General features: G+C 42.6%; 1 protein-coding gene across 7 annotated transcripts in view; it reads right to left on the bottom strand.

Annotated features, from left to right (window-relative positions):
- evi5b (ecotropic viral integration site 5b) overlaps nucleotides 1–12,410 on the bottom strand; it is a 33,023-nt gene that overhangs the window by 13,645 nt on the left and 6,968 nt on the right. For 5 of the 7 annotated variants that reach the window (XM_047587776.1, XM_047587781.1, XM_047587778.1 and 2 more), the window contains exons 2-11: nucleotides 11,090–11,322; nucleotides 6,527–6,716; nucleotides 3,741–3,965; nucleotides 3,489–3,563; nucleotides 3,277–3,402; nucleotides 3,038–3,181; nucleotides 1,674–1,763; nucleotides 1,369–1,466; nucleotides 929–989; nucleotides 797–850 (exon numbers count right to left, since the gene is read on the bottom strand). In XM_047587776.1, the coding sequence (XP_047443732.1) occupies nucleotides 797–850; nucleotides 929–989; nucleotides 1,369–1,466; nucleotides 1,674–1,763; nucleotides 3,038–3,181; nucleotides 3,277–3,402; nucleotides 3,489–3,563; nucleotides 3,741–3,965; nucleotides 6,527–6,716; nucleotides 11,090–11,241 (1,215 nt within the window). In that variant the 5' untranslated portion in view covers nucleotides 11,242–11,322. Of the gene's footprint in view, nucleotides 1–796; nucleotides 851–928; nucleotides 990–1,368; nucleotides 1,467–1,673; nucleotides 1,764–3,037; nucleotides 3,182–3,276; nucleotides 3,403–3,488; nucleotides 3,564–3,740; nucleotides 3,966–6,526; nucleotides 6,717–8,253; nucleotides 8,396–11,089; nucleotides 11,323–11,914; nucleotides 12,068–12,410 lie in introns of those variants that run through there. The other 2 variants (XM_047587777.1, XM_047587779.1) reach the window with 2 other exon arrangements.

Genomic DNA, 12,410 nt, shown 5'->3' on the forward strand with positions numbered 1-12,410 from the left:
GGTGTTGATAGCACAGACGGGTTTCAGACAGGAAAAAGCACAGGGTAGCTCCAGTTAAAACTGAGCGTGAAGTAGAACTAGAACAGAACAATGAGAGTTAAGAAGCGACATGTTTCACTAAACATGATGAGCTCTGGGATGATGTGGTTGGTCAAAGCGTTTCAATGGTTCCGGTTAGTGAAGGGTTAAAAGGGTCCTGGGAGTTATACGACAGAGAGAGAGCAGCAGCCTCGGGCTGGATTTAAATAACGGACTCATTTAGGCCACAGTGTCCCTCCCTGCAGGCGGTGCAGCAGACACCCTCACTATCCACGGCAGACCTCATGCATGGTGCCGCTACCTGGCAGCGGTCGCGCCCGCTCGGAGAGACGCGGCGCGGCGCAGAGTGATACGAACAGCGCGACTTGCCATGCAGTGCTGTGTATCGACTTCAAGCGTCAAGCAGCCTTGTTCACGTTCAAAACAGGCTTCTCACAAAGTCTGTTTCGGTTAGTGGCGTCTCGCGACTTGACGGTCACCATGGCGACCTGCAGTCCGAAATCCGGCAACGTTTCTGATGTTATCTACAGTCAGAACGTTCACCATACCAGTCAACAACCAGCTTGTCACGTACACGAGCGACTTTCGACTAACGCAGCCCAGTTAGTGAAAGACAAGACTCCGTCGTTAGGAGAGATGCATGACGCACGGACATACACGGCCGGATGGGTTAATGTGAAGTTTGATGAGCGGGGAGCAGAGTCTGATTTGATTTGTCTGGTGTCGGAGCACCTCTGACAAATAGCGATGCACTCACTTTCTCTAGTGTGTCTATCCTCTGCTTCAGGAGCCTGTTTTCTGTCCGCAACCTCTGCAGAAGGAGAAATTACAAACACGTGAGACAAAAGTACCGCAAAATATCACACCGGGGACTTCGACGTCTACCCACCTTTATCTCCACCTGTTCCTCCATCTCTTTTGTTTTGATTGTAGTGTATTCTTTCTCTAACCTGAAATAAACGTCCCAGAGAATCAGTGAAAGAGTAAAACTAGGCTAGTGTGAGCAGTGGCACAGAAACAAGGCAAAAAGTATCAAAATGTTTTGCAGATTTTTTTTCAAAAGATATTTCTAACCAGGCAAAGAATTCCTAACAATTTCCAATGACTCTTCCAACTCTTAAATTTGTCTCAAGTGTTGAATATTCAACATATTTAGTAAAAGCTGCTGTGGAATTCTTCAAGAGTTATAAAATCTCAACACAGAAACAAGTGACAGTTTGAATTGTGAAGTAAATGAATAAATTTCCAGGCTCTTGTGTATGAATATAAATGTAAAAGCAAAAAAAAAAAAAAAAAGAAGGCTGGTAAGGTTAAGAGATGACAGCTTACTTTTTCATCTTCTTGGCGTTGTATTTAACCTGATAAGCAGCCTGAATGACCTTATCCGGTCCACTGTCAAGTTGATGAGGGATGACCCTCTGAAAATGCTGAAGCACAACAAAGAAAGACAGAGACGGGATAAGTGACTACGTATACCGCTGTCCACAGGTGCAAGCTGGGATGACACATATCAATTAACTGGGTGTGGTGAAAGTTCCTCCCTTGAGGGTGCAGCAGATTTGCAAAAGTGCAAAATACAGCAGAAATGTGAGCTGCCGGAATGACGAGTTATGAGGAGGGTTATTGTGATGTACCTGTAACATTCCCTCCATGTCGAGCTGGATGAGTTCAGTTTGGTTCATCTGAAGGATGGCCAGTCCCACACGGAAAACGATCTCCAGACCCTGAACAAACAGATCAACGTAAACCAGAGGAGGAAATTATGTTCTGAATTCAAATTTAGCTCACGTCTCAGGAGAGAAATAAAACCAAAAACAAGGAAAATTAAATGCAGACTATACTGTTTCCTCCAACAGGTGGCACTAATGGATAATCTTTCCTTCACAGTTTAGTTGACTTAAGGGGTTAGTTTGGTTTCTTTGAAGTAGGTTTGTATGAGTTCCTTGTCCTACAGTAGATGGTGACTGACATGGCTCCAGTTTGGAGAAGCAGACGGGAGAACTGGCACTGAAGCGGAGCTGTGAGCTGTCGTGAAAGGGTTCAACAGCAAAACCTAAAACAACGCCCGCTCAAAAAGTCAACATCAGTGTGAAGGTGTATTTAGAATATTATCACAACTTCATCTTGCTACCTTTCCCAACAGGGAACTGAAGCCTTTTCACGACTCCCTTCAAAGATACCAGACTCAGTCATCTTACCTTGCATAACTCTGAGGCTGCTGTCCTACCACAGTGTGACGCTGAGGTTTCAACACGTTAACTCACCAAAGTCATACAGTAACATAAATTATTTAACTGATTAATGCAGCAGTGGAACGTCTACACCAGTGTGCTGCGTGGTCAGACTCATTTACAGGCGTTCCTGGCCTCGCCTTAAGAGGCTCAATGCACTTTTAGCAGATGACCCTTCAGTGTCTGCTCCTGCAAACTGGTTGTTACATTCACCATCTACTGCAGTTAATACATTAACAAAGTTTCAAAACAGTGGAAGAAGTGTTCGCTTTAAACTGGATTTAATTGAAGTGACTTGACACAAAACTAAACTCTTCCATCTGCAGTTTAGATACTTTGCCTGACTATTATCAACAGTGGCACTCAGTAATAATAAACAGCAGTTAAAGATTCAACATATTCCCCTCGTGCAGCAGAAACGTTGACTTCGTGCGAGTACGTGAGGTTAATGATAAATGGTTCATTTCTCTGTAAGTAATGACAGTGAACCAAAATGCGCAAAAGCACAACTTCCCCCAAAAGGACGTTAACTATAATTAATAGTGTGATTCAAGAAAAGCCTGTATTAGATCACAAACATTACAAACAAGTAAACATTAAAGCCAGAACTGTGAGACTATTTGCTCCAGAGCGTCAATAATACAGAAGTTCAATGCAAGCTCAGTAAATCAACCTACAGATATGTAAATATGCAACTTCTTGATAGACTGGTACATGTAAGTTGATCGAGATTCTCATTCAAAGTAGGCGATTAGCTTTTGACTGACCTCACACATGAAGATATCGAAGATCCTTGTAGCGACGGGCAGCGGGAAGGAGGTGAGGAAGATGGTGAGGAACCAAGAAGAGGCGTACATGGAGGTATGAAAGCTCTGAGCCTGGAAATGAATGTGCAGTTCTGGGAGATGCTCCTGTGAGGGATGCAAATCAAACGGATTTACATCGTTAGTGCCGTACAAGACTTCTTTTGTCTGACTGGGCTCGATGGCGAATGCGTGGGCTCTACCTGGATCATGCACTCAAACTGGTACATGCAGAGTCCCAGCTCAGCCATGCTGGGTTTGAAGAGCTCTCGCAATCTGTAGTCCTGCATCAGCTTTACAAATACGCAAAACGCTTCCTCCTCTGGCATCTAGAACGATAAGAAGGGAACGTTAAACCTCAAAACGCGTCAATCACAGATACCAAACGTGCATGTGTGGTGAACATTATTATTACCTGCATGAGCAGAAGTCCTACAATGAACGCACTTCCCTGACAATAGCCGACTTCACGGTCCACCAGAGAATATGCCTGTGGTATGATAAAGAGAACACGTCTGCTCAAAAATCTACCGAACTTAACTTACACATTTGTTTTTCCACCCTGAAACTGTTCATCAAGCCAAGTACCAGTTTTTGTTATCTGTACACATGACTGATCAGTTTGCCTGCCTACAAACAGGTTCCTCAGAAACCAGAGGAGATGTACCTTCATGACGTTGAAGAGCACTTCCTGGCCTAAGCTGTCCTTCTCCTTGAAGAACTCGTGCTCGGGGTAAGTGCGGGCAATGTCCCTGCGAATCAGCTTCTCGCAGGGCGACGTCATCTTCAGGAGTTCTGAATACTGATCCTTGATGGGCATGTTCTGGGCGTTACACAACAGCTGCCACACTATTGCCCGGAAGTGGTGTGGAATCCCTTTTCTGACAAGATCCTGTGGAAAAAGATGGTACAGATGGTTTTATGGGATTTATGGGAGTGTGTGCTGAAGTGCTGTGTGCGTGTGGATTGAGTGGTTGATGGTGTTATTATAATACTCTTAAAATGTATTGGACGACATTAGCAAGATGGAAAGCGTAACAAATCACGGATAACCGTTAACGTTTTACAACATAACGCTGGTGAAACAAGGTTCATAGGTAATGGATTTCGACCATCATTCTGGCATAAAAACATTTTTATGGAACTGTTATCAAAACCACAGAAACAGCCCACCATAAACATTCACCAGCTTGCTTTACTCGTATAAATTTCATCGTGCAAACATGTAACGGACTGACTCAGCCGATTCATCGCTTTCCAGCTCACTGTTGTGTTCCTACCTCATGTTGTGAATGAAAAATATATTGCTTTCATGCTGCACGGTGTATTACAACAATTACTACATCCAGGTCACTTTCAACGCTTCACTAAACTGTAATGGTGGGAAAAATTTAAATACATTAATGAGGCATGTAAAAAAAAGTAAAAAAAAACAAAAACACAACAGCCTACTGTGACAGTAGGGTGTGTTCATGCCCTAATATTTATTTTGTCGTTTCAACATGGCGTGCACCTCAATAATACACTTTCCATTGCCAAATATAATATTTTCAATGAGGCACTCATGGTTGTAGAATGATTTGTTTTCATATATCACTGCTGGCACAATTTGATTAAGCAATTTCCTGTGCTGACAGGGAAGACTTGTCTTTCCTGCTGTGTTGAGAGTGCATATGGCTTTTTGTGCGTCTGCAGAGCATCTGGTCAGTGCAGGGTGCATCTGGAGCAAAGGTCCACCCACACAGGCTTTCAGCAGGGGATCCCTCTCCCCTCCCAGAGGCTAGACAAGACAAACAGCGCCTTGTTCTGCAGTCAAACAATGCACAAGCTCATATCTTGATTGTTGAACAAAGAGCTACTTTAACAATCCATGTTTTCTATTCCTTCCCAGATTCAGACTTATAAACACACTTATCTTCAACAGCAGCAGGTGTTGCAAATTTTGATATCCGATAAGAGATATTCGACTGTGATCTGACACGCTGAAAAGACGAACAGGGGTTTTGCTGACAATCACAGAAAAGTCAAAGTTCCTTCCCCCATGTCACTGGAAGTGGGTTTTATTGCAAGCTAATGGGAAAAAAATCATCAATTCTGTGGAGACCTCAGCAGTTATGATTAATATCCCAGGCCGCCTACACCCGTCTGGTGATTATTGCTTCTGTTAAATTACATAATGCATGTTCACTGGTCCTTCGCAACACTTCCCCATTTACGCACGCAAGTAAGATGAACAACAGAGACCCCACCCCGGCTGGAGAGATATAAAGCCTTCAGACATAACGACCATTAAAATCAATGCCCGTACAGAGTTTTATATCAGTTATGCAATTTACCAAAACGTGGCCTGGAGCGTCACTGGCTACGAGATCACCGTGACTGTACGGGCGATTCCAACTTATTTAGTAGCACTGCACATTAACAAACACTTCACTGGAATGCCGTTAGTGACTGAGGCCCTAGTAAGGAAAGTCTGGTCACATAAAAACTCTAAAGCAATTTGACTGCGGTACAAACTTGACCTGATCAGGACCTGGTTAAAATGGCAGCATATATTCGCTGCAGTGTGAAGCAGGATAGTACATTCAAGATGTGGCTTTAAAGACTATTTGCATGCTCTACTCTCTAGATAATTACCATGGTTATGAGTGAATGTCTGCACTAGTCCCAGATACTGGACCTTCTCTCTTACTTGCTTCCCTCTCAGACACATCTAAGCCAAATTAAGACTCTTACATGTATTTAGTGATCATTTTCATTTGGGGTTTTCTCCGTGTGAAATAAAACCAAACCTAGGGGAAGACGCTCTTGTTTACAAATTCATCCGCTGATTTGAACGAGCGACTCTGAACATTCAAAGTGTCGCAGCTGCATCGGGCAGTTTCACATCAGGAAAACATTTTTCACAGCGTCGCTCTGCCCGTGGTTTGTGTGCGGTTTAAACTGAGACTTCCACGGCCACTGGGCACAGGGTTATCACAAGACTTTGCGGAGTAACTGTAGAAACAAGCAGCCTAAAATTAGCTTCAAATGTCAAGAACTGAAATAACAAGTTCAAGGACAACAGCACCTAGGACAAAGATAGCCTTAGAAATGATTACTGGACCAAGTAAACATTCAAACAGATAGAGCCATTGTAGCATTGAAGCCAGAGCTTGTTACAGTTTCCAGTCGAATACCAGTGGATAACAATAGAGGCCATGTAGCCTAGATTTGAATTGTAAAATTTAAAGTACATCCACTGCAGTATCAGAATAGAATAGTAGAATAATGCACACAGTTTTATTATTCTCAAATTGGCATTAACAAAATCAGCTTAAAAATATATCTTTCTATTTTTAATAGTATGAAACCTGCACATCTTCTGCAGACAGATCAAATGTGTGCTAATAAGGCCGGGATACAGGGAGACCTGACTATTTCTTCACAGGTTGTCATGTGCGTTATTCTCACCTTAAGCTGCTTCTCTTTCTTTTTGCGCACATCCTCCCACTCGTTGACAATTCGCCCCCACAGGATCCACGTGTCCTCCTCCAGGTGGGACAGGTTGGAGGAGGCGGACGAGCTGGACACCAAGGAGGCGCCGCTGTTTCGTCGGGAGCCATTCATCGAACGTAGTGACTTGCTGTCTGTCTCCAGCAGCCTGTGGTGAAGGTGAGAAGGGGGATATGCTGTTAACAAACTGTATACGGACACAGAATTTTAAATGTCTTTCTTCAAATCATTCAAAAGGGTTTATTAGAGTAAGACATACTAAGTAAAATTTTCATACACAAGTATAAATTGTTTTGGTCTTCTACTAACCACAAAATACAGGATAAATCAGTGGGTAGCCACATTAATGTCACAGTGACTTGAAATCTTGGTTTAAAAATCCTTCAGTGTAAAAGGAAAAGCAGCTTACACATTTGGAGGAGCAACAGATCAAATTAACGCCTTCATTAAATAAGCATGAGCAATCACTTGATGCTAATTTTCAAGTAACATACACGCCATCTATAAATAAATATACAGGTACAGGTCGTCTGGGGAACCGGGGTCATAATGGCAGGATTTCCCAAACCACTCAGACATGGAAGAAGAGGTTAAGATGTTTACTGTGGGTCACAGTACGTTCAACACTGATCAGAATAGAATAGAATAGAATAGAATAGAATAGAATAGAATAGAATAGAATAGAATGCCCTTTATTGTCATTTTACAGTGCAAAAAAAACACAAGTATGTACAAAATAGTGCAAAGAAGGTATCATTTACAAGGATTTACAGCTAAAGTTAAAATACTAACAAAATAATGAATGGAAATGAATGAAATGATCGAAAATCCTTCTTTTTTTTTAATGAAAGTCAGTTAAATTCCACTGGCAGCAGCGAGTGGCAAGAAAAAGCCAATCCAGCCAATGTCAGTGAAATATTTTTAACTCATTATATTAATCTAGTTAAGCGTTTTGATCCATGTGAAAAGCTGACGACATGAAGCCAGAGCCGCGTGGCTTAATTACATCGCTCTTATCAGTTTGTCGCTGAAGCTACAGACCGTCCCGATCAAGGATCAGAGAGGAGAAGCTGTGACTCCCAACCTGTGTGGCACCAAGGAGCTCAAAACACACAAACAAAGGCTCAGACACCTGATCTCGGAAAAAAGGCCGAGGCCTCTGCACTGGAGCCCATGACGTCACCGAGCGCGCTCCCAGAATGGCTAGGGTTACAGCCAAATTTGGGGTGTGGGAGGAGGAGGAGGAGAAGTGGACGGCCTGAAGGAACAGCCAGCAAGAGAGCGTCTTCACTTGTGTTTGAAAGTGAAAAAGAGGTGCATCCTGTAGCTAGATATCCGCAGGAACTGAAGCATTTCAACTAACCCATCACGAAACGTCACAAATGACATCAACGCTCGGTGTGACACACGAACCGTAGCATATTTACAGGCCTGCTAATAATTCACCAACAGTCAAACAAGGGCCTGAACCTTTATAAACAGAACATACGAAAAAAACTAAGAAAATTAGTTTTGATCACGCAATATTTGCAGTGATTGAAATGAAATGCTGATTTAATCGGGAGCTTCAGAAGTGCAACAAAGCCAATTAAAATAACAATATTAAAAAATACATTTTCTGTCAAGTGTCTTCAATTTGAAGCTCATATAGCAGCAGAACAGGTTGTTAAATACTACTACCTTACCAAGATAAACTCATGATGTACTCCACATGTCTCTGGTTTCTAGGAATTCTTGAACGGTGGCATGTCTGATTTCCAGATTGTCGCAGTCAATGCAGGAGTTCCTCGTCTATGTGACAGTACTGAACAAATGCCTGTGCCTTTTATCTGCTCTGTCGGGTACAAAGGCCTCACTACACACACACAAGCACTGGGTAAGCAACTGCAGGATGTGTCACAGTTATCGGTAAAACACATGAATAACAAAGTCCTCCCTCCTCCTGTCGTCGCACCTAAACGCCTCGATGGCAAAGTGATAAGATTTGTCCATTATGTGGGTGTCGGTAAAGAAGAGTTTAGTTTATGTATTTATTTAGGAAACACATCGCGACGAGCGTTTCAGGCCCTTCTGGAGCAGCGATATTCGAAGGCGTGCGAGTGAGTCAACGACTTCTGCATTCAACACAGCTTTCCTGTCTTCTTCACGGGACTTAGCTGTGACACAATCCCCCGTTCTGAACATCACACTTGGTTTCTACGCTGACACAGAGGGCACCAGCCATGGGTGACACTCGCAACAGAGAAAGAATTCACAGTTGGCGACGGAGTGATATTGCGTCACCCTCTAATAGTACTTTAATCTGATGTGGACAATGAGCACCTCTGGGACAGCGCGCTGAATCCTCCTCACTGATCCAACATGCAGCCAACTAATCTACAACCACACATGCTGTGAAGCAGCGTTTTGGAGCCGAAGGTTAGAGCAACAATAAGTTCTCAGTTTTCTGTCCCATTTCCCACCGACTACATGTTGAACAACCTGAATCCTTCAAACTGCAAACTGTCAAATGTAATAGTTTACCACCTGTATTCTCTGGTTTCGCAAGTCGTGACTCGTTCAACATCCCTCGTGTGTCTGTGTGTGCCTATGAGGGAGGGGGGAGATTTGTGGCATTTACAAAAGGATCGTCTATCCCAGTCAGAGTACAGCAGACGTGAAGAGGAAATCACAACAGAGGAATCGTGTTAAGATAAATGCCTGAAATCTGTAAATAAATTGTGAAATTTCCCCGTTTGAGATGAAAAAAAGCATCTTTCTATCCATCTAAATAAAACAGCAACAAGCATTTAAAGACACTGCGTAAAAGTTCAGCAAAATATTTATTGTATCCAATGCATTTGGTGGCATTAGCGTTACTTAACATTCATGATCATATCAACTAAACTGTTGAAGAGTATCTCACTGTAAAAAGCACACACACACACACATCAGAAGCAATTGTACTTCCTGGGGAAGTTTAAATTGTTCGGGCTGTGCAGGAAGCTGATGACAGCCAACAAGTCGTTCACATTTCAAATGAGCACTACAATCTGTCAAGAACAACTCTGAATAAGAGAATAACTCAGTGTCCAGTGTTAGATCATCACCTGCCTTACGTACAGTCCAGGGCACACAGGGGCAAATGGGGTCAAAGTCTTGCAAAGGCTTACGTCAGCAAAGTCTCATTCCCCAGTTAATGTGTTAACTGTTCATTATAGGTCTCATTATAGGGACTAGGATTGGGCGGTAATACGGTAATAAGGTGAACCGGCGGTGTCTTTCAAAAGCAACGTTATCAGTTTCAATAGCATCATTACAGTGCACTAATATAGGAGATAAGGATTAAATATAAGTTATAAATAATTCAATGCCTAAAACTGATTCTATGTCCACTGTCGGTTTGTGTGCGGTGCATCCTGCGCAAAAACTGTTCTGGATCGTTATGTTAATTTAATTGTTTGACTGTTGTATTTGCATTTTTAAGAGCTAATAAGAGTTGTTAATATTGTGCACATTATGTTGTTATTGTTTCACTATTAGTGTTTGGTATTCAGTTTCTGAATGGTGTAGGCACAAGCCAACAGTTTGGTGATGCTGTCGGGTCCGTCCGCGGCACGTTGCGTGATCGTCGTGTATTTGGTCCGTCCTGTGTGCAAAACCTCAAAACCCACCGGGAGCATTTCAAAAGCGCCCGTTTAGCTGGCCAGACTTTGTTTACTTGCTCAGATTTGGCCAAATTCTCGGTGTATGTTCTGCTAAACATGCTCCTACATGTGTAAATACGCTGCATAGTTAAAAAGTTTTGCTTTTGTCTCTTTTTACGACCGTCAGTTTGCACGGGGTATTTTATTTTGAAAATCCACCGGATTTTCTTTGTATTTTCTGTGTCTGGCTTCCGCCCACTCAAGGTGGTGTGTGTACATTGACGCTGCTTCAAAATTTTTAATTAGTCACGGTAATACTGTATACTGCAGTAAAAGGTGGAGACGGTGTGAAAGCATCAAAATGTGGACACCACCCAACCCTAACAGGGACATTTGTTTTATTGTGCTGATCATTAAAATGAACTAGTAGCTTTAATGTGCAATGACTTTAATTTCCTGGTCTTGTGAAATAACCATTTTCATTCAGGTATTGAATGAATGAACAGACTGAGTATATGCACCTGCACAAAAAAAAAAAACTCACACTGTACTACAAGTCAGAGGAAATATTCTACATCGGTGACATGTGGTACCACCAGTCAGACGACAATCTTTACCCCTAGAAAATATCTAATGACTGTTTTTCTGACAGATATCACAATTAGATTTTGAACTTAGACATGTGTCAAGCTTCAGTTCAGTATTCACTGTGTAATAGATATAAACCATGTGGTGGAGCACTACTCATCCATTCAACCGTGAAAATATTAACTGCTATGTACTCAGCAAGAAGAACAAATAGAAGTTTGAGTACTGCTCTGTACTCAAACTCTGAACACGTCTTCCACGCGTACGTGTGTTAAGTGACGAGATCAACTCTAGGCCGACCGCTCACCTGTTCTGTTCCTCGAGCTTGGCGAGTAGCTCCACATCGTCGGGACTGAGCTGTCCTGGTGAAGACGGTGAGAGGCCGGGCGAAGACAGAGACGTGGAGGAGGAGGTAGCAGTGGTCTGCAGGGACGTGGGCGTGGCCACCTGGCTAGCCATCTGACTGACCGTGTGCGACACAGAGTTCTTCACCCATGAGAGAGTAGAACTCAGCTTACCAGCAACCTTGTCTGTCGCCACCTGCAGAAGACAAGATCGTACGACCGTCAGCACTGAAAAAGAAACCGGGTTACTCATTTATAATATGCAGTTGTAAAACCTCTCAAGGAACAGCCTCAGATGACGAGTTTTTAAAATCTTCCCGTCAATTGTGTGAAGCGAACGTTCACAGTAAAAACAACATTTATCAAAGCTTTTAGTTCCTTTTACAACATCAATACATGGCAGCACCCTCCCTTTAGTGCTTCACTACCCGTTCTGTTAGAGCAGCACCAGCAGTCAGGATCATCTGGATCGATGCAGCTGCTTAGTTCACAAAGTCAGCATTGGCAAATGAATTTGTCTCTTTCTGATCGATACTGTAAATCACTTGCTTGCATTCCAGTAACAGCGTGTTGAGCAAGGCCTGAATCGTGGGAGCTATTATTGGATATTCTGTCGATTTAAATGTACCCATTTAAAAATAAGACGCTCACTTTTCATCCACGTCATTCCACACACATTTCAATAACAGAAGAAACGTCCATTGTTTTCTTCAACATGTGATAATTCAGTTTTATTGAGGAAGAGATTATGATGCACAACTTGCCGCAAAACTACCTACACTTCCTACCTGCTGTTCCAGATAATCCAAAACCAGTGGCTTTCAGCTGCTTTCCGCGAGTAAATCCAGCATGTACCCATGAAAAGAACCGCTTCAAAACGATAAATTAAACGCTGCTCTAATTTTTAAAGTAGTCCACGCTTCTGAACCTTTGACCAACTTAATGGCTTTATAGTCATATGCTGATCACATTCACAGGACGGGTCAAAGTGCTTGACAGAGCTTGATAGGCTGGAGTCAGAGTAAATAAGGAAGTGTATTCGTGTGCTCAGCAGGAAGGAATGAACTTCATACCTGAGAAAAAAAAATAGCAGTCTTGCCTTTGGTTTCAACCTAACAGGAAGTCCGGATATTGCTACTAGGCAGGAAACCAATAACTCCATGCACTACACTGAACAAAATGATGAGTCACTCAGATCCACAAAGGACCAAAGGCATAAAGAAGGAGAAAAATAATGGAGTAGGATAAAAAAAAACGTTGCGTTAAAAGTGAAGATAAGAATGA

The sequence above is a fragment of the Mugil cephalus genome, chromosome 6, assembly GCF_022458985.1.
Source record: "Mugil cephalus isolate CIBA_MC_2020 chromosome 6, CIBA_Mcephalus_1.1, whole genome shotgun sequence".
Classification (NCBI taxonomy): Eukaryota; Metazoa; Chordata; class Actinopteri; order Mugiliformes; family Mugilidae; genus Mugil; species Mugil cephalus.